The 19,017-nt window shown below is 37.9% G+C and overlaps 1 protein-coding gene across 2 annotated transcripts in view; it reads right to left on the bottom strand.

Moving 5' to 3' along the window:
• The window catches only part of AKT1 (AKT serine/threonine kinase 1), a 107,140-nt gene that overhangs the window by 3,667 nt on the left and 84,456 nt on the right, over positions 1-19,017 (bottom strand). For both annotated transcript variants that reach the window (XM_026670115.2, XM_087952262.1), the window contains 6 exons: positions 17,704-17,772; positions 16,999-17,124; positions 13,591-13,719; positions 8,047-8,261; positions 6,362-6,449; positions 1,127-1,229 (listed from right to left, as the gene is read on the bottom strand). In XM_026670115.2, coding sequence (XP_026525900.1) covers positions 1,127-1,229; positions 6,362-6,449; positions 8,047-8,261; positions 13,591-13,719; positions 16,999-17,124; positions 17,704-17,772 — 730 coding nt within the window. The remainder of the gene's footprint in view (positions 1-1,126; positions 1,230-6,361; positions 6,450-8,046; positions 8,262-13,590; positions 13,720-16,998; positions 17,125-17,703; positions 17,773-19,017) is intronic.

Below are 19,017 nucleotides of genomic sequence, written 5' to 3'. Positions count from 1 at the left end.
TTTCCTGGCTATTACGGTGCAGCAAGGCAGCTATGAATTCTCTATTGGAGATTTCCCCATCTACTGCATTAAATACAAAACTACAATTCTCAGCATTCTCTGTGGAAAAAGGAAATAACAAACGCTTACAGCAGGGGTCTCCAACCTTGGCAACTTTAAGCCTGGAGGACTTCAACTCCCAGAATTCCCCAGCCAGCAAAGTCTGGGGAGTTGAAGTCCTCCAGGCTTAAAGTTGCCAAGGTTGGAGACCCCTGGCTTACAGGATTGCCAGTGGTGTATTAAGATTGTATTAACCCTTGCTACGTGGGTCAAAAAAAGGGTAAAAAACCAGCTTTCATTTACTAACTGTGAGGGGATGGGGGAAGGGAGGGAGAGAATTTGTCCACAGCTAGGTGGATAAACTTTAAAAAAAAAATTAAAATCAATTACTGTCAGCATAGCTGTGACATTTTTGTATGGCATAAATTTTTATCCATTCAGAAAAGAATACTTAATATTTATTTTCTGTCAATTTCTACTGAAATTAGGCAGGAAACGGTTAATGTGGCATGATTGGCAAATCTAGTGGATTTTAGTCTGTGGAGATTCTCAAGTCATCCAGGTCATGGTTATCCCAAAGGCGCCTTCTTCAAAAGGCAACTGGACTTTCTTAAATAAGTCCTTTTTTTTTTCTTTTGAAAAAAAGCATCTTTGGGAAAATGGATTTTAGAATTTGTCAAAAAAGACAGACTTCCTGCAGCCCACAGGTAGGCTGAGTTTAAAATCTCCTTTTTAAGAAAAACCTCCAGTACTGCTTGATACAAGCTCAGTTGCCACACTTAAAGTCTTGTAGTTCCACCTTCTGCCTTGATGTAGTAGGTCAGTAATTGTTGCTGCCACTATCTAGTTACTTCTACCTTAACACAATGATTTGTGATGCAAGGAACTTTGACAGCTCTGAGAGCTCTTTTTAAAAAAACAACAACTGATGTTTTGTGAAAAGAAACAGTTAAAGACAACTTATGTCGAGGCCTTTGCAGCATCTTGTCAACCATCATTATCTAGAGTTTCAGGCAAGAATTTATTAAGCTTTCAGTTGAGCCATGTTGTCCTGTTGTCCAACCAAAGCACTTTCAAGTAGTATTACCTTGATCAGGGGGTGTGATAGTGATCATCTGTGCTGTGAATTCTTCATCAAAATAGCGTGTATCTGTTTCAGATGTCACCTGGGGTTTAAATGGAGGTACCAGCTGTAAAAAGAAATAAAACCTGGAATTGAGTTATTAGCATAGGGAAAGCTCAGCAGCCCTCCCCAGGTAGCAGAGTCTGTGTTGCTGAAATTTGGCAGCCAAATAACAAACATTTGGCAGTAAAATATTTTGATATTCTTTTTAAAAATGTAGGATAGGAATGGAAATGCTCCTATTTCAGCATTAAGCCTACTCAGATCTCTAATCCATATCACATGAACTCATTGATGCTTGAGCCAATTGAGCTTATTTTCTGGCTTTTAGTTAAATTTCAAATAAATTGTTATATAATAATGATAATAATAACAAAAACAACATCAAGAAATTACATTCCTTCAATAACACCAGGAAAACAGCAAAAAAGGGGATACTTGGAACAACATACATTTTAAGAAGATACTTGGTTGATGCCTAGGATGCTAGCAGAACCCATATCAACCATCAGTGTCAATCAATAATATTTCTGATACATTTTTAAATGTTCAGTTGACTGAGTTTCATGTTTAATCAATAAAAGTATAATAATAATAGTATAACCCTCTTACAAAGGAGAATAAAGTAATTAAATGAAAAGCCACTTATAAAAATATAAAAGGGAAATGCTTTATTTTGAAAAGCAGATCTTGGTATTTTATTTTTTGCCACTATGCAAAAAAGATACTTAGAATATTGTCCCAAGTATTTATGACAGGAAAAAAATAAAATAAAATTGTATATATCCAGGAGGCACACACTCATCCTTTGCAAGTATCTCTTTTGACCTTTATGCCTGCCAGTTACCATCTTTCTTCCACAAATTAAGGTCTTAGAGACACAAACTAAACATTGCATTGTTTTAGTTCAATATCCATTTTTCTATCTTAAAAAAAAACACGCTGTTGAATTTTGTGTCAGAAGTATGTTAACTCATCCATTTACCAGATTTACTAGAATAAAGTAAACTTTAATCAAGGAATTTGAGAAGATGATAATACTTTCTTAACTGATAGGCTGAAGGGTTAAATCGGGGGTCCCCAAACTTGACAACTTTAAGACTTGTGGCATATCTGGCTGGAGAATTCTGGGAATTAAAGTCCACAAGTCTTAAAGTTGCCAAGTTTGGCGACTTCTGGGTTAAATGCCCTGGCAGCATTGGGTAGTGGCTTGGCTGTCAATGTGCTGTGTTTTTCCCTAAAGAACGGGATACCGAAACCCTGTAGTGCTTTTAACTCTATGGCTTTACCAGTTTAACAGCAGGCTGGAAGAGCCAAAGTGCAGAGACTGCCCTTATTACTTCTCAAACATGGCAAACAGGGATCTGAAGTCTGCGTCACTTGCTGATAAAAAAGAAAGGAAGGGAGAGCAACAAGACCCCAGTGACTCAGCACCTTCCATGACTTGACTCTGCTGGGATTTTTAAAAACCCGTTACTCATCCTGTGTTGTAATAGAATGGGGTAGAGGAGAAGAAGCTGAAGAAGAAGCCTAGAATGACAGTGTCCTGCAACCAGACCGGCCTCATGCCTTCTGCAGAGCCGTGACTGGCAGATTTATTTCTGCCAGCTGGATGTAAGAGACAGAACAGCAAAGCCAGCATCCTTCTTCAGTGAGTCACAGCAGTTGCAATAGTGGCAGTGTTGTTTGGTGGCAGGGAACAACAAATGTTAAGAATCCAGTGGATAGGATTTTAATTCAGCAGTGGGGAAAGGCCCAGACTTTTCAAAATGGTCTTTTTTCTCCCAAGCATTTAATGGTGCGGACACTTAAGAGTCCAGTTTCATTGGTGCAGGATAGGTTAAGGAAATAAACAAATGTAGCCTTTCATTCTCAAATTAAAATCAATCATCCTCCAGTGTAAGATTCCCCCCTCCCTGCAGTTTGGGAATTGCTAGCTCTTTCGGAAGCTTCAGACTAGAAGAATAGTATATATTGCACCTGATTTATTTTTCAAATAATTGCTTTGATGCCCTGAACTACTTTGAATGCTGACAACATGTTGTAGAATACTAGAAATAGCCACAGTTTAATTTTTTAAAAACCATTATGTAGGGGAAGTCAAACATAAAATGGGTGGAAACTAATCAAGGAGAGAAGCAATCTAGAATTAAGGAGAAATTTCCTGACAGTTAGAACAATTAACCCATGGAACAACTTGCCTCCAGAAATTGTAAATGCTCCAACACTGGAAGTTTTAAAGAAGAGATTGGATAACCATTTGTCTGAAATGGTATAAGGTTTCCTGCCTAGGCAGAGGATTGGACTAGAAGATACAGATAGATACAGATAATCAGAGTTGGAAGGGACCTTGTAGGTCATCTAGTCCAACCCCAAGCGGGAGACCCTACACTATTTTTGACAAATGGCAGTCCAATCTCTTCTTGAAAGTCTCAACTGATGGTGCTCCCACAACTTCCGAGGGCAAGCTGTTCCATTGGTTGATTGTTCTCACTGTCAGAAAGTTTCTCCTTGTTTCCAGGTTAAATCTCTCCTTGTTCAGTTTCCATCCATTCTTCCTTGTCTGGCCTACAGGAGCTTTAGAAAATAGCTTGACCCCTTTCTCCCTGTGGCAGCCCCTCAAATATTGGAAGACCGCTATCATGACTCCCCTGGTCCTTCTCTTTACTAGACTAGCCAAGCCCAGTTCCTGCAACCGTTCATTGTATGTTTTAGCCTCCAATCCCCTAATCATCCTGGTTGCTCTTCTCTGTACTTTGTCTAGGGTCTCAACATCTTTTTTATAATGTGGTGAACAAAACTGGATGCAGTACTCTAGGTGTGGTCTTTCTAAGGCTTTATAGAGTGGTATTAGTACTTCCCTTGATCTTGACTGTATCCCTCTGTTAATACAACTTAGGATTGCTTTAGCTTTTTTGGCAGCTGCTGCACACTGCTGGCTCATATTTAGCTGGTTGTCCACTAAGACTCCAAGATCCTTCTCACAGTTACTGCTATTGAGCCTGGTTTCATCCAGTCTATATGTGTACTTTTGGTTTTTCTTGCCTAAGTGTAGGACTTTACTTTTCTCTACATTGAATTTCATTTTGTTAGATATGGCCCAGTGTTCTAGTCTGTCAAGATCCATCTGGATCTTGAGCCTATCTTCTTGGATGTTAGCTATTCCTGCCAGCTTAGTATCATCTGCAAATTTGGTAAGTTCCCCTTCTATTCCCTCATCTAAGTCGTTAATGAAGATATTGAAGAGTACTGGGCCTAAGATGGAACCTTGTGGCACCCCACTGCTTACTTCCCTCCATGTAGACTTAGACCCATTAAGGACTACTCCTTGAGTACGGTTTGCCAGCCAGTTGCGAATCCATCTAGTGGTGGTGCTATCTATTCCATTTTTTTCTAGCTTACTAAGAGGTAGGTTGTGGTCTACTTTATCGAATGCCTTGATGAAATCTAAATATATTATGATCTCCAAGGTCCCTTCCATATAGTTATTCTATACTTATTCTACTTGTTTCTATCTTGAAGACCAAGTTACAAACAAGATTTAGAGGCAGCAGAACATAAAAAAGGTAACGTAAGAATACAAAGCAAAAAATTATTTTTTTCTTTTGACGTTTTTCAGTGGATATGTTTTTTTTTATCTTGAACCATCTCCAATACTTTTTGTCTTTATAAAAATGCTGGATATATTATCCCATGGAGAACTGGAGATGTAGAATCTATATTCATAGTAAGTTATCAGCAAACTGAAGAGATGATCATTAAAACCTTGATTTCAATACAAAGAATACATTAACCACAAGGCAGGTGAACAATGCCTGTTAAGGAAAATGAGTCTTTTATATACATAATACGACTAACATTTGGGGGTTTAAACTGGCAGGGAAATCCAAATATTGAGGAGGAAATGACAGCCCAAAATAGCCCTAGCAGCAGTATGATTAATGATATCATTTAGATACTTGGGAGGAAATATAGTTAAGGTGAGAGGTCTATATAAAAATGCACAGAATTGGCATGTAATTACATGATCCTTGAATGCCAATCCTCTTTCCCCAATGCAATTAGTGTCAAAAGAAAACAGTAACCCAAGATACAAAGACAACAGTTTTCAATATATATATATATTTTCAAACCACAAAAAAGCTGAGCTTTTTAAAGATGTCTTGCGGCATTAACTGAAATGCATGCTAATCAGACAGCATGGCTAGCTCTTTTTTCTTCTTCTTCAATTTTCTCTTTTAAGTTCCAGTGCCAGAATGGAGGGAATAGTGGAGAAAAGAAAGCAAACCTCAGAGCAAGTTTATGAACTTAAAAGGAGAAAATTGGAAGCACGTTGCCAAGTACTGGTAAATTTAACTACAAACATCTTTTTCATCTTAATGCATTAGGCTCTTTTAATTAACCTGAATGACAATATGCTTGGAAGTGTTCGTGCTGACCTCAACATTCAATAAAATATTAATGAAACAATCAGCTTCAAGGGCCCTGCATCAAAGCCTTCGGTACCAGAGCCAAAAAGTCCATCTCAATCAGCAAAAAGTTGGTGCAGTTCAATGCAGTAGCTAGGATCATTTATGTGCAGTGCCACTAAGGGGGAGCAGAGAGCTACTCTAGCAAGGGATATTAGTTGTGCAGAAAGAGAGAAGGCGGCTGGACTTCTGGGGACAGAACAACTCTAGCAATGCAACATTTGCAAAAACAGGGGACAGGTTGGGACCTTGCAATTCTAACTTGTTGATGGGGAGCCTTTTGCAAACTAAGCTGCATTCAGGAAAATTAAAAAAAAAAAGACTGCAATAGAAGAAGGGCTGAAAGAAGCACAGAAGGAAAATGATTGTTTATTGTATACAGTTTTGTAAGCTGCTTAAATTCTTTTTGTTCACTGAAGTGGCACAAAACCCACTTTAAAAAACAATCAATCAATTCTGCAGTATGTACAGATATACAAAGTGCATACCTGTACTTTGGATCATATCTAAGATTACTTAATCTGCACCATGTCATTTTAGGTATATAAAATTTTAAGATGCAACGAAAAGTTTAGGTCTTATGTGTAAGAGAATTTTAAAAAAATGGTGGGGGGAAAATTAGGAATGAGAGGATAACCATCTTTTCAAACTGCAGCATTTTAGCTGACACAGAATTTTAAAGTCTTTTAACACAATCTAAAAAAAATCCCATCTTAAAAACTGTAAATACCTTTTTTTCATATACATCTTGCCAAACAATGCCAGCAAAAAATTTGTGCTGCATAATCTCCTTTGCATCATCTGGTCCACCACCTAACCTGTTGGGGGGGGGGGAATCACCAACATTAGTACAGTGCATTTATTTTAAATTCATTTGCTCTGAAGTGTTTCTAATGGCATATTTTCATTCACAATAAAAGTACAACTGTGCTAAGAAATAATGAAGAAATGCAAATTCCAACAAGCCTTTTTCTAAAAAAAAAACAAAAAAAACACTTTTTAGGAGCTTCCTGGAAGTGTTGAACACATGCTACTAAAATTTAAAGCAAACCACAATAAAGCCATGTAACCTTGACCAACACACTCAAACAGCTACCCACAGATTATCAGGCTTTTGAAAAACCACTCTTCCCACATCACTGCTTTGCTGTCCCACTCACTATGGCCTACAATCACCCCTCAAGCTATGGAAGACTTTGTTCTATATCAAGAAGAGAGAGACCTGAGACATCCTTTACTGTTTATTCTCCAGGGATAATGAAGAGTACTCACAACAATTGTTTCTATAAAAGGCAGCTATGTAACAGACATAATTAAGAAACAGCGCTGAGACAAAGGCAAGCATTGTATTTGAAATGAAACATGGAATACAGATGTGATTTTATGGGCAAAAGCATCTTCATTTGCTCTAAGAGTTTCTATTTCCCCACATACAATAGAGTTTCTCAAATATGTATGCATCTATTGATACACTACTAAAACTCTCGTGGTGTCTATCTATTTCAACCCACAAGTTAGCCCAAACGTTGCATTATTCTGAATCACGGTACCCAGAATCTGCTAAAGGATGCGTAAAAATCTTATTCTTATGAAATTGAAATTTCCACGATATTCAGGTCAGTTTTATTTGTAAAGTTATGGCCACTGCAATGTCAGGTGATCATGATTTCTGACGCTCCCTGTCAGCTTCCGCAAGCAAAGTCAATGGGGGAAATTGGAAGAAAGTCAGAAGTTACTTCTGCTCCTGCTGCTTTTTTGCCTACCCACGGTCATTTTATGTATGTAAGTTTATTCTTAAAGCTTGCTTGCCGCTGTAATTATTTTTCTATTTATGATATATGCTCTTCTTAAGATGTTCATGGCAGAGGTGCTATTCAGCAGGTTCTGACCAGTTCTGGAGAACTGGTAGCAGAAATTTTGAGTAGTTCAGAAAACCAGCCAATACCACCTCTGACTGGAGATTTTATAGTATCCTTCCCTGCCATGCCCACCAAGCCACGCCCACAGAGCCACTAGTAAAAAAAAATTGAATCCCACCACTTGTTCGTGGGACCATCCAACATTGGGGTAAAAATAAATATGGTCAGCCTAAAATTTAATGTTTATCCTAGTTATATCAAATTGCACTACCTTTCTCTTAAGGGATGACCCAGTACACACACACACTCCCTCTCTCTCCCTCTCTCTCCCTCCCCCCACCTCTCTCTGTGTAGAGAGTATGTGGAGACTATGTGTTTGAAACTTTATCATGGGACATAAAACAGCTAAATGATATAGAAGAACACACATTACAGACTTGGATATACTGAAAAATCAAAATCACAATGAATTGAATAATGCAAAACATACAGAAGACACCTTACTGGTCATTCAAGAATCTGGGAAGCATTCAGATCAAATGCATTAAACCTTCACCTTTGCTTTGGATCCTTCTTCAGCAAACCTGACAGAAGAGACTTTGCTTCGGGTGACAACGTACGTGGAAACCTAATCTCTTCCATTAGGATGAGCTCAAAGAGTTTCTCGTGGTCCTGATTATAGAAGGGAAGACGTCCACACATCATTTCATACATGACAACTCCTAAGCCCCACCAATCCACTGCACGGCCATAGTCATTATCCTCCAGCACCTGTAGACAATGGCAAGAGTTCTAGATCAATGGCAAGCTTTTCACAAAACAAAGGAAAATGGAATTGTTTCCTCTAACAAGTTGACAACTTGAAAGGAAATTCTACTGAATCGCCATCTTCAGGCATAATGAAGTAAATACATCTCACATCGTCCTTAGCCAGTTATATTGTCTAAGACAGTGGCCCCCAACCTTTTTTGTGCCGTGGCCTGGTACCAGCATCACAAAATCATCCGCGGCCTGGTACCGGCATCAGCATGCATGGCAAGGCGAGCCGAGCGACCAGCCAGCCAGCTGTCCCCCGCTTCTCCCCGCCACCTTCAACTCCTCCTTTGTACCTGTGTCGATGGGCTTCGCGACGGTCGCTTGGCTCGCCTTGCCATGCGTGCTGAAAGAATCCTCGCGCCTTAGTTTTGTTCGAAGCCGCCCCCCCCCCTCGATGAAACTAAGGCGCAAGGATTCTTTCAGCACCCAAACGCCGCTTTCTACCCAGAAAAGTTCACCGGAAGCACTTTTTCATCAAAACAAGATGGCGGCGCCCAGCAAACCGGCGGCCCGGTAGAAATTGTTCCACGGACCGGTACTGATTGTGCTGATTATGAATGATGGATAGTGCAATTTGGAGGCGCCAAATTGGGGAGAGTCTGCTGTAAGACCTCTGCAACAGACTTGTTATTTCAAGGGTTAAAAAGGTGTGATCCCCCCCATGAAAAATAGTTGAACTTCCATCTCCTACAATTTCTGCTGCTCAGGCACAATACAAATTGGAGTTCTGCAACTTCTCATCAGTTTCTAACTGTTTGTTGGCTGCTGCCTAACTTGCAAAGAAACATTCATATTTAACAACATAAGCAGTACAACTCAAACATGGTAGTAATGAAGATCTCAAACATAAGAAATTGAAAGCATCAAGAGCAGGGATAGAACAACATAGAAGTTTGTTCTTTTCTCTACTTATTAGTGCCTGGTAACTGTTTGCCACTTTGCTTTGGGGGGGAGGGGGGGATTGGAACCTAGGTGGCCTGCAGCGAAAAACCAAAGGCTGCCAGGTATTGGATTACCCCACGCAGGTCTATTTACAGCATCTTCTGCTGTATGATTCACACCAAGCGACAGCTGGCTCTGCAGCTGCCCCATATATGTAGAAGCCCAACACAGCTGCTTCATCTGCTAGGATTCCAGGAGCCAGGCTCATCAGCCTCTACGAGCAATCCGGGAACAGGGAGGAGGGGTGTCACACTCCTCATGTGGGATTGTGCAGCATGCCAGTTGACCCCTGCTCAACCAGTTGCACTCTTCCCAGAGAGGACATTTCGTCTCCCTGGACAGAACTCAAAGCAGGGCTGGATTTTGCTAGTGCAGGAGACACAGCACTATATCGCACCCTCCCACTTTTTTTTTTTGCTGCTTACTCCTCCCTCCCGTTTTGTTTGTTTTTTATAAGATTCGATGCATTTTACAAGGCCTCTTAACAGGAGTTTATAAAATTGCATTTCTCCCAAATATTCTTGGAATGGTCTACATCAGGGGTCTCCAAACTTGGCAACTTTAAGACTTGTGGACTTCAACTCCCAGAATTCTCCAGCCAGCATAGCATAGCTGGCTGGAGAATTCTGGGAGTTGAAGTCCACAAGTCTTAAAGTTGCCAAGTTTGGGGACCTCTGGTCTACATGATTTTCTGGGATCATTTCTTGAAACAAGAGATGTTCTTCCTCAGTTTCTTTTAAAATGCAAATATTTAATAGTTTGTTTAAAAAGGCATACATCCATCAAAATGAACTATCCTAAATACTAAGCAAACAGCTACATAATTTATTTCAATGATCAGCAGCAGTAGCTAGAAGCCAAGAAACCCTCTTATACATAGATATGGGGATCCATCGCAAGGAAATGCAGTTTTATTAAAAGTGAATTTCCTGCACTGGTCCTATAGGAGATATCATGAAGACACATAATAGACATCTTGTATTATCTACACTCTCATTAACACTGTAGTCTAGTACTGCTTCTAAATCTAGAGGAACCTGAATGACCAAGAGCAACCCCAAATACTATCCTCAACAGTATGTTTTTAACTTCTTACTGACCTTCATGTTTAGTATAACTGGATTCATGTTTAGTATAACTTGGATTGCCAAGTAAAGGAGATTTGAACATGCAGAACTATTTTGTTGAGCCTCCTAAGTGGAAAGTACGTTTTAATGTTTTTATTTGTTCAAACTGTATTGGTGGTATTTGTTTTTAATAAAAACAGTAAATGCCTTCAATATGGAAAGCCAGATCTTCTTTGAGTAATGCTCCCTTGCAGTAGATTCAAGTAGTCAAGCTGGAAAACTGTCATCAGCTTCTATGTCGGGAAGAGTTCTCATAAGTACTGAGAACCTAAGATTTACAAAGCAAAAACATGTTCTACATCAAGATGCTATTTTAAGCTTGTCAGTGTTTGGAACACAAATCAAAAGGGAAAAAATCTACATGTGGTAGTAGGAATATTAATTCCCTTTCATGCTTTTTTTGTTGGAGGAATAAATAAGGATAGGATTAAAAAAAAAAAAAAAAGGTCGTTTTACTTAAAATAACTGACTGGTCAAGTTGGAAGCCAACAATGCTGAACAGCTGCATGGTTGGAATTTACAAGAGGAGGCACAACAGCTGTAAACACCTTGGTGACCAATACATCTAACACATCAAAGCTGACATGGTACAGCCACAGCCTTCTATCTACCAAATTCCAGCATGACCCTAAAACAACTATGCAGCAACTGTACAAACAAGTTCGGAGGCCAGGTTCCAATTACAAACAGATGACAACAAGGCAAGCCTCCCTTTCCACTTTTAAAAAAAGGTTAAGTGACTTCATTGATGTGGGACATTTACTTATACATGCTCATCGGCTAGTTTGAAAGCCAACTCACTGACACGATATCTAAAGTCTAACAGAAGTCGAACATGACCCCCAAAATGAGATATTGTTCCCAAACCCAAGTTATTTAGTATTCTTTGAAAATTCAAACATGCTCCCTACATTAACCAGGTAACAGTTTCTACATTCATGTAAATAGGCCATATTATTAGCTCCATCTTGCAAAGTCAGAAGGACCTATGGACTGAAATAGAGTAGCTTTTCTCTGAATCTGTTTCCCCCCCAGATATGCTGGACTGTAATTCTTGTCACCCTTATTTCAGCACAGACAGTTGTGGGGACTATGGAAGACAAGAGCCGGAGGAAAACGGAACTGGATTTGGAGAGACCAACTTCCCCAAGAGAAACCTAGAAACAATCTCAATCGTGTGTGCAGGGTTACTGTGAGGACCAAATGAGTACAGAAAAAAAGTCACGTACAATGTCATGTTTGCCTGGAAGGAAGGATGGGATAAAAATGTACTACATAAATAATTTGAGTTAGACTGTACAGCTTGCTTAAGATATACACCACATGGTGTGTGTATAAGCATAACTTCTGGAGTCACAAGGAGAAAAAGCACAAACACTTGGTTTGAACTCATGATGGAAAGTTAATTTTGCTGCTGTAATTCATTGCCATAATAATATATTGTGCCAACTGCTAGGGAGGTGATGGTTTTTATTGTTCTTATACCTTTGTGTCATCCCTGGCTCTTGCGACATGATAGTCTATGAATCTAAAAAAAAAAAAAGACTCATTTGACTCCTGGAAATTACTAAAAGTAGACTAGACCAGAGTTTCTCCACTTTAGCAACGTTAAGATGCGTAGACTTCATGCTTTCAGAGCATGTAACCTGAGGAATTTTAGGAGTTGCAGTCCACACATCTTAATGTTACTGAAGTGCAGAAACAATAGATTAGATTAATCATTTGAAGACCATTAATGTGGCATTTTCACAATTTGTTCCTGCTGCAATTATAAACCTATATATTCTCATTTATTCATTCAACTCAAGAATGGCAAACATACCTAATACTCCTGTATTCTATTTTCTTCACAACAACCCTGTGAAGTGGATTGGACTGTGAGAGAGAGAGAGACTGTCTGAAGTCACTCAACTGGCTTTCATGCCTAAATTGGAGTAGAGCTCAGTGTCTCCTGGTTTCTAGGACAGCACCTTAACCGCTATACCAAACTTTCTCTACTAGTTCACAAGATTTGGGCAATACAAATTCAGAAAAGCCAAACTGAATTCTCAATAGCTTCCATTTAGTGTCCATCTACATGTCTAAGCAACAAATTTCAAATCAGATTAAGACTGAGACATATCAAACTATGCTCATTAAGGCAACCCGAGATAATCAGAGAAAGGATGCTTTTCTCTGCTTTTAACCCACTCCCCAATTTTGTATTTTCTCAGACGCAAAACAGTATAAAGACTGTGTAAGAAAAGCAAAATCTGTTTTGTGCATTTCAAAGTGATTAATTATTATATTTATAATCACACTATAACCCAATTAAGGACTCTCAGCAATTCACATAAACATATATAAAAAGTTAAAGATAAGTTGGTTGCAGAAGGTGCATAGGAAGAGAGCCAATCAAATTTCAAATTGGAAACTGTTCCAAGGGGCTGGTGCTATTAACTGAGATGCAAAGCCTTCTCACTTTCAGCTCTTGGGAATGGGAACTATAAGCCCCTTCTTATGAAAAGATCACGGAAATGCCAATTTTATTAGAGAATGCAGTCCTGACAGGAACTTGATGCCAAGCTACTGAGAGCTTCATAGTTAAAACCAACATTTTGCATTGCATCCAGAAGCTTCTTGGTGACCAGAGCAGGTGTAATGTGCACCCAACACCAGGTGTTAGTGAACCACGGACCACTGTATTCTGGACCACTGGTTCAGGAGTTTCTAAGTAGTTCTGAAAAATACCCCCATGATACAGTTCGAACAAGCTGTGATAAGAGCATGAGATACTGCAAAGTTTTTGCTCTCCTGATAGGGCTGCAACTGACACACCAGCCAAAGCTGGGCCAAGCTCCCAGGCCATGGCATATCCTTATTATTGAGAAGAAGATGCAAATCCACAAAGACCCCAAGTCATGGACCTGCTCCTTCAGGGATAGTAGTTTTCCATCTAGAGGTAATTTTGGAGCAGACAGAAACCTCTTGCTTGGGTTCAACTTCAGCTTGTTCTCTCCCATCCAGAAGAGTGAAGTGGCTTTCAATAAAAGAGATACTCTAGCAGAGTTAACTCCAGCCCCTAGTGTGTCAAGACAACATAGAAACCAGAATTCATGAACATTCACAACACTTACTTGACTTTTATACAGTAATATTTTGGGAAATATCTTAGCATCTATTTTTGACGAAGAAAAACCTCTTGTGATATAATATGAATATAATATGAAAGGTACCTCTGGGGCAAGGTATTCTGGTGTGCCACAGAAAGTCTTCATTGTTGCTCCATCCTTGATCCCTTCTTTACATAACCCAAAGTCTGTTATTTTTATGTGTCCATCTTTATCCAGCATCAAGTTTTCCAACTTAAATAAAAATATATAAAAAGTTAGACACGAAATCATCTAAATAAGTACTGAGAATCTTCAACATATTTGTAAAAGAATCTTTAATATGATTGTAAAAGTATCCTAAAATGATGTTTTTTTGAAAGAACTGCTACAAATCTTACACTTACACTTTAAGTATTTATTACTGTAATGCTTATGTCCCTCCATTTCCAATTATTCTGAGCAGCCTTCCATATTAGTATCAGAAAATGAAAAACAAAATCAATAAATATGACCATCACTTATCAGTCCAATGTGTGTGCGTGTGTGTGTGTGAGCCTTTGAGTTGGGGTTGACTCCTGATGACTGCCTGGATAAGTCCCTGAAGTTTTCTTGGCAAAATTTCAGAAGTTGTTTGCCATTGCCTGTTTCCTAGGGCTGAAAGAGAGTGACTGGCTCAAGGTCACCCAGCTGGCTTTATGCTTAAAATGGGATTGGATTAGAACTCCTGGTCTCCAAGTTTGTAGCCTGATGCCTTAACAAACTGATTCTCACCGCCTTACCCATTCCCAATGTCTTCTGGAAACTCATGCTTTTATTAGCTGTCCAAAAATTTGGTAACCAGAAGTTGGGTTGGATATTTGGTGTAAATTATAATCTCTCCACAGTATTTTATTTATCTTTCACACTTCTATACTGCTCCTTTCACTTACTTGGCTTTTTTAAACAATTCTAAACATTACTATGATAACATTATGGCAGTGTTTTTCAACAGATATTCTCTAGGTGTTTTAGGGGATTCTGGGAATTGCAATTCCCGAACATCTGAAGATATCAGATTTATGATGATCTTATCATGAAAACCAGTATTATCTCCATACTTGCTTGATCCTATATTTTTGATTGGCAGCCACCCAGTTTTTTTATAAGATGGGCGGATATATAAATGTTTTAAATAAATAAATGTTGCAGATATGGGATTTGGAAATTAGAAGAATAGTGATCTACTGTTGTATAAATCTGTCAAGAAATTAAGATTGGATGGAAAATTTTCTGGATTATACTATAGAGGACTATTTGCCCAAAGCATCAACTATCCATGCTTACATCTAATCTTAACCTCAAAGCTGCTGAAACAGAGAATCAGGACTGTATTATTTCTTTCAGAATGATGAATAATTTTCTGGATTATACTATAGAGGACTATTTGCCCAAATCATCGACTATCCATGCTTACATCCAATCTTAACCTCAAAGCTGCTGAAACAGAGAATCAGGACTGTATTATTTCTTTCAGAATGATGAAAAATGGAGATTGGAGAGTAACCCTTTCCTCTGTTTTTTTCTCTCCCAGAATAAACAAATCCTCATGCAAATAGCAGTTATTTAAGATGGGGAGAAAACAGAGAGAATGATAAGGGAAATAGCATGGAGGGACAAGTATTCCAATTACACCATTCTGTACATGTGGGCAGTGGGAGTGGAATGAAATCTCAAATAATTTCCACTATCTCACTTATATGAGTACCCCAGGCATATATTCTAGGAAATAAGTGTTTTATAAAGTATTGATCCATTGGGAAACAGTCATGGAAAAAATATCTTTAGAAGAATACAACTGCCCTAACTGTCTAACATCACTGGGAGTCAGGCAGCACCAAAATTTAATAAAAAATAATAATGATTATATATGTTACCAGCCTTGCATAAATTTAGAAGAGGATTCCTTTTTCCTTTCAGATATGGAGGGATTATTTTTTTGAAAGATAATGCATGCTATTTTGACTTTTATATACATTACTTCTATACTGTCTTTTTATAAAAACAACTTATACAAATTTTTTTACAATTGAATAGCTAGTATAATAAAACATTAAACAAACTGCCAAATAGTGTGAATATTTGGTGGTACATAAGAGATAGCAAACATGTATAAATAACAAATAAAAATACTTTAAACACTTAAGAGCCAATTAAAATAATTTAAAAGTATTTACTTAAATTATATGTTTACTTTGATATCACTTAAACATGATAACATTTACTTTATAATAGACTAGGGAATATTTTCTTAAAATTACTATGATCTCATTAGCTGGGAACATATGAATAGGACTTTGATATTGCTGCAAATATCTGAGCCATCTATATAACAAATGGAAAATAAAATAACATGTTAAAACTCAATAAGTATTACAATTTACTCTATAACCATGAGAAGTTTAAAAACCTTGAAAGTTCAGGCCATCAAAATCTTCAGTTTACTTTAAGTGAAGTTTTGGGGCAATTTCTTCTCTAATATTCTGTGGCTTAACTTTTGTTGGTTCAACTAGGCAGATTGAATCTGCAGTTTAGCAAAAAGGAACAGCTTTTTTGGGGGGGTCCACAAAAGTAACTAAATGGTAGCTAAGCACTCAGACTGAGATTATTGGTCCCTCCAATCACTTTCACTTACTTCAGTTTCCTCTAAGTCCTAATCCAATTTAATACATTGTTAAAAAGTGTAAGTGCTCTGCAACTGACCAACATGCAGAACATGATGGTTATACTGAGCTTTATAAATATTAAAAAATTGACAATGTATCCTAGAAGAGTCTCAAGTTAGTATTGGATTGGGAGATCTCCAGGGAATTCTTGAGCTGCAGACTAGCTTGGGAAATTAAAGGAAAAAAATTATGGAAGAACCCAATGGCCAATCATCTCTGTGCTAGCAACAAAACCTTTTTATCAATGCTTTCATTTAATCATCAGGCATCGGGCTCAACTCAAAGGAGCTTTACCTTTACCCATGGCTGCCTATTCAGACTAGCCACAGCTTCAGAGTTTTGAATAGATAAATGCCACTCCTATCAGTTTTTACCTGAATTTATCAGGCTTCATGTGGATCAGAACTTTTTAAAAGGGGAGGAGCTGCAAGCGATATTAGAAATGTGATCAATGAGTCATCCAATACAATCAACTGATGAAGCCAAATTTAAAAGTTCAGAGAGCTTTGATTTCTTTTACTCTGATTTATTCCGATTTTCAATTTAGCTTCTTTAAAATGTTGGTTTTGTACTGAGACTGTTTTGTATAAAAAAGACCTCCAAGATTCATTCCAATTCTGTTATTCTGTATTCTGCAAATGTATTTAAATGTTGATTTTTTTATTGGTTTTCAATACAAACTGAAAGAGAATATACTAAAGAGGTATTTCTACAACTATATAGGATTTTTGACATGTGAGGAGAGGAGCCCTGCCTTATGCAGAGAATCATTGACCAAACTAATATTTTTTAAACAGATTTAGTACCACTCCACCTCCAATCTACATACCTTTAAGTCTCTATATACCACATTTTTCTCTGAATGTAGGTAGTCCAACGCTGATACAATTTCAGCTCCGTAGAACCGAGCACGATCTTCAGAAAAAACACGTTCTCGTGATAGATGGAAAAATAGCTGGGAAGACAAATTATTACATATGAAAAGAAATTTATGCAATGTCTATAAAGGGAAGTCAGTGAAAATAATTCACATACATTACTTATTTCATGTTTCCACTTGGCATATTTCCTTCTGGTTTTGTTAGGTCTTTAAGTGATTTTTTTTAGCACTGTTCTATGTGTTATAATAGTCTGTTTAGTCTAGTGATTAAGGCCCCCAGGCTAGAATCTGGGAGACTGTGAGTTCTAGTCCTGTATTAGGCATGAAAGCCATCTGAGTGACTTTGGGCCAGTCACTCTCTTTGAGAACAACCACTTCAAGAAAATAGGAGGAAAAATGAGTGCTAGCTACGTTCAACACCGTGAGTTATTTATCAAAATAATAAAGACAGGGTATTAAATACATAAATTCAAGACAGAAACACCAAGGAGTAAAATTGCCTCCTTACACATACAAAGCTTCTGCTCTATCATTAATCAAAGGCCTGATCTTTGCAAGCTTTTTTTTTAAAGTTAATAGACAAACTGAGAAGTTTTCCAATCATTAAAATGACATCACTTAACAGCATTTGATTATGAGGAATATGATCCTTACCTCCCCTCCATTAGCATATTCCATAACAAAACACAAACGGTCATGCGTCTGAAAGGAATATTTCAACGCCTATTAAAAAAGTAGACAAAAATTTTAATTTTACATCATCTGTTATGCTTTATAACCAACCAAGAGATTACTGGAGTTGGACCTGTGCCCTGAAACTTCACAGATCACATCTGCTGTAACAGGAAATGATGAATCCCTTCTCTACTGAATGAACCCCTGCTCCTTTCTAAAGCGAACAGTTTTAGTATACACTATTCTTGTTTTAATTGCAAATTTCCTCTTTCTTTTCCCTTGCTTTTTATGCATATTCCACCATGGCACAGTCTTTTATACCGTACTGAACAATACAATGCAATACAATGCCAAACTGAGATAGAAAAATTTGTGGAAGAGTTTGCAACGCAACAGAATATGATTATTGTTTATATTGGAATGAAACAACTTTAATAATATTCAATACTGTTCAATATTCTCCCTAATTTAATTTTTCCCTCTGATGATTGTTACATGCATATTATTGAATAATGGAACGATGGTAGCAGTTGTAATAAAAATAAAGTGTATAATAAATGAAAAACAAAATAGACATTCTTTAGCTTGGACATTTCTTACAATTCAGTAACGACATTCAGCTAAGTTCAAGAAGTGAAGATAAGATAGATAGAAGAAAGATGCTGGAGTATTTCACAGAGAAGGTCGATACTGAAGATTATGCCGAGTTCTGTTTCCAAAATTGTGCGCTAAGAAGTCATCCTAACTATAATTTTTACTTATTTATTCACATTTATACAGACGTTATTGAATTGTTAAAATTAATATTAATGTGCTTTTCATGTTTTTTGTTGTCTGATTCTGAATTTTTTGTATTTTTCTATGAGCGGTGAGTCGCTCAGAGTTATGTGTGTGAGACTGGAAGTTATACAGATTGAGCAAATAAATAACAAATGAAAGAGCTCTGCTGCATCTAATCTAAAACTCCATCTAGCAAGTGTTTTCCCTTCCACTAATGTTTTGCTCCCAGCAACCAGAAATGCATTGCTTCTCAATGGGAAGCCACCAAGTGGTGATGCCTCCACTCATCATGCAGATTTTTGCAGCGCAAGGAGTGCCAGCTTGGTTTGACATGCTCTCTATTTCGTTTTGCTTGGGCTGCAGCCCAGGAATTACAGCTGGGGTTTCAGAGCCAGAGAAGGAGTCACAACATTGGCCTAAGATAAAAATAAATACCTCCATAAATAATAATGGATTGTATAAGACACCATTTTCTGGATCCAAAACAAGAATTGCTCCCCCCCTCCCCCCCCC

This window comes from Notechis scutatus, chromosome 1 (genome assembly GCF_049901735.1).
Source record: "Notechis scutatus isolate UNSWTSFEM ecotype Mainland chromosome 1, rNotScu1.2, whole genome shotgun sequence".
In the NCBI taxonomy this organism is placed as follows: Eukaryota; Metazoa; Chordata; class Lepidosauria; order Squamata; family Elapidae; genus Notechis; species Notechis scutatus.
This window is presented reverse-complemented; position numbering and strand designations above follow the sequence as displayed.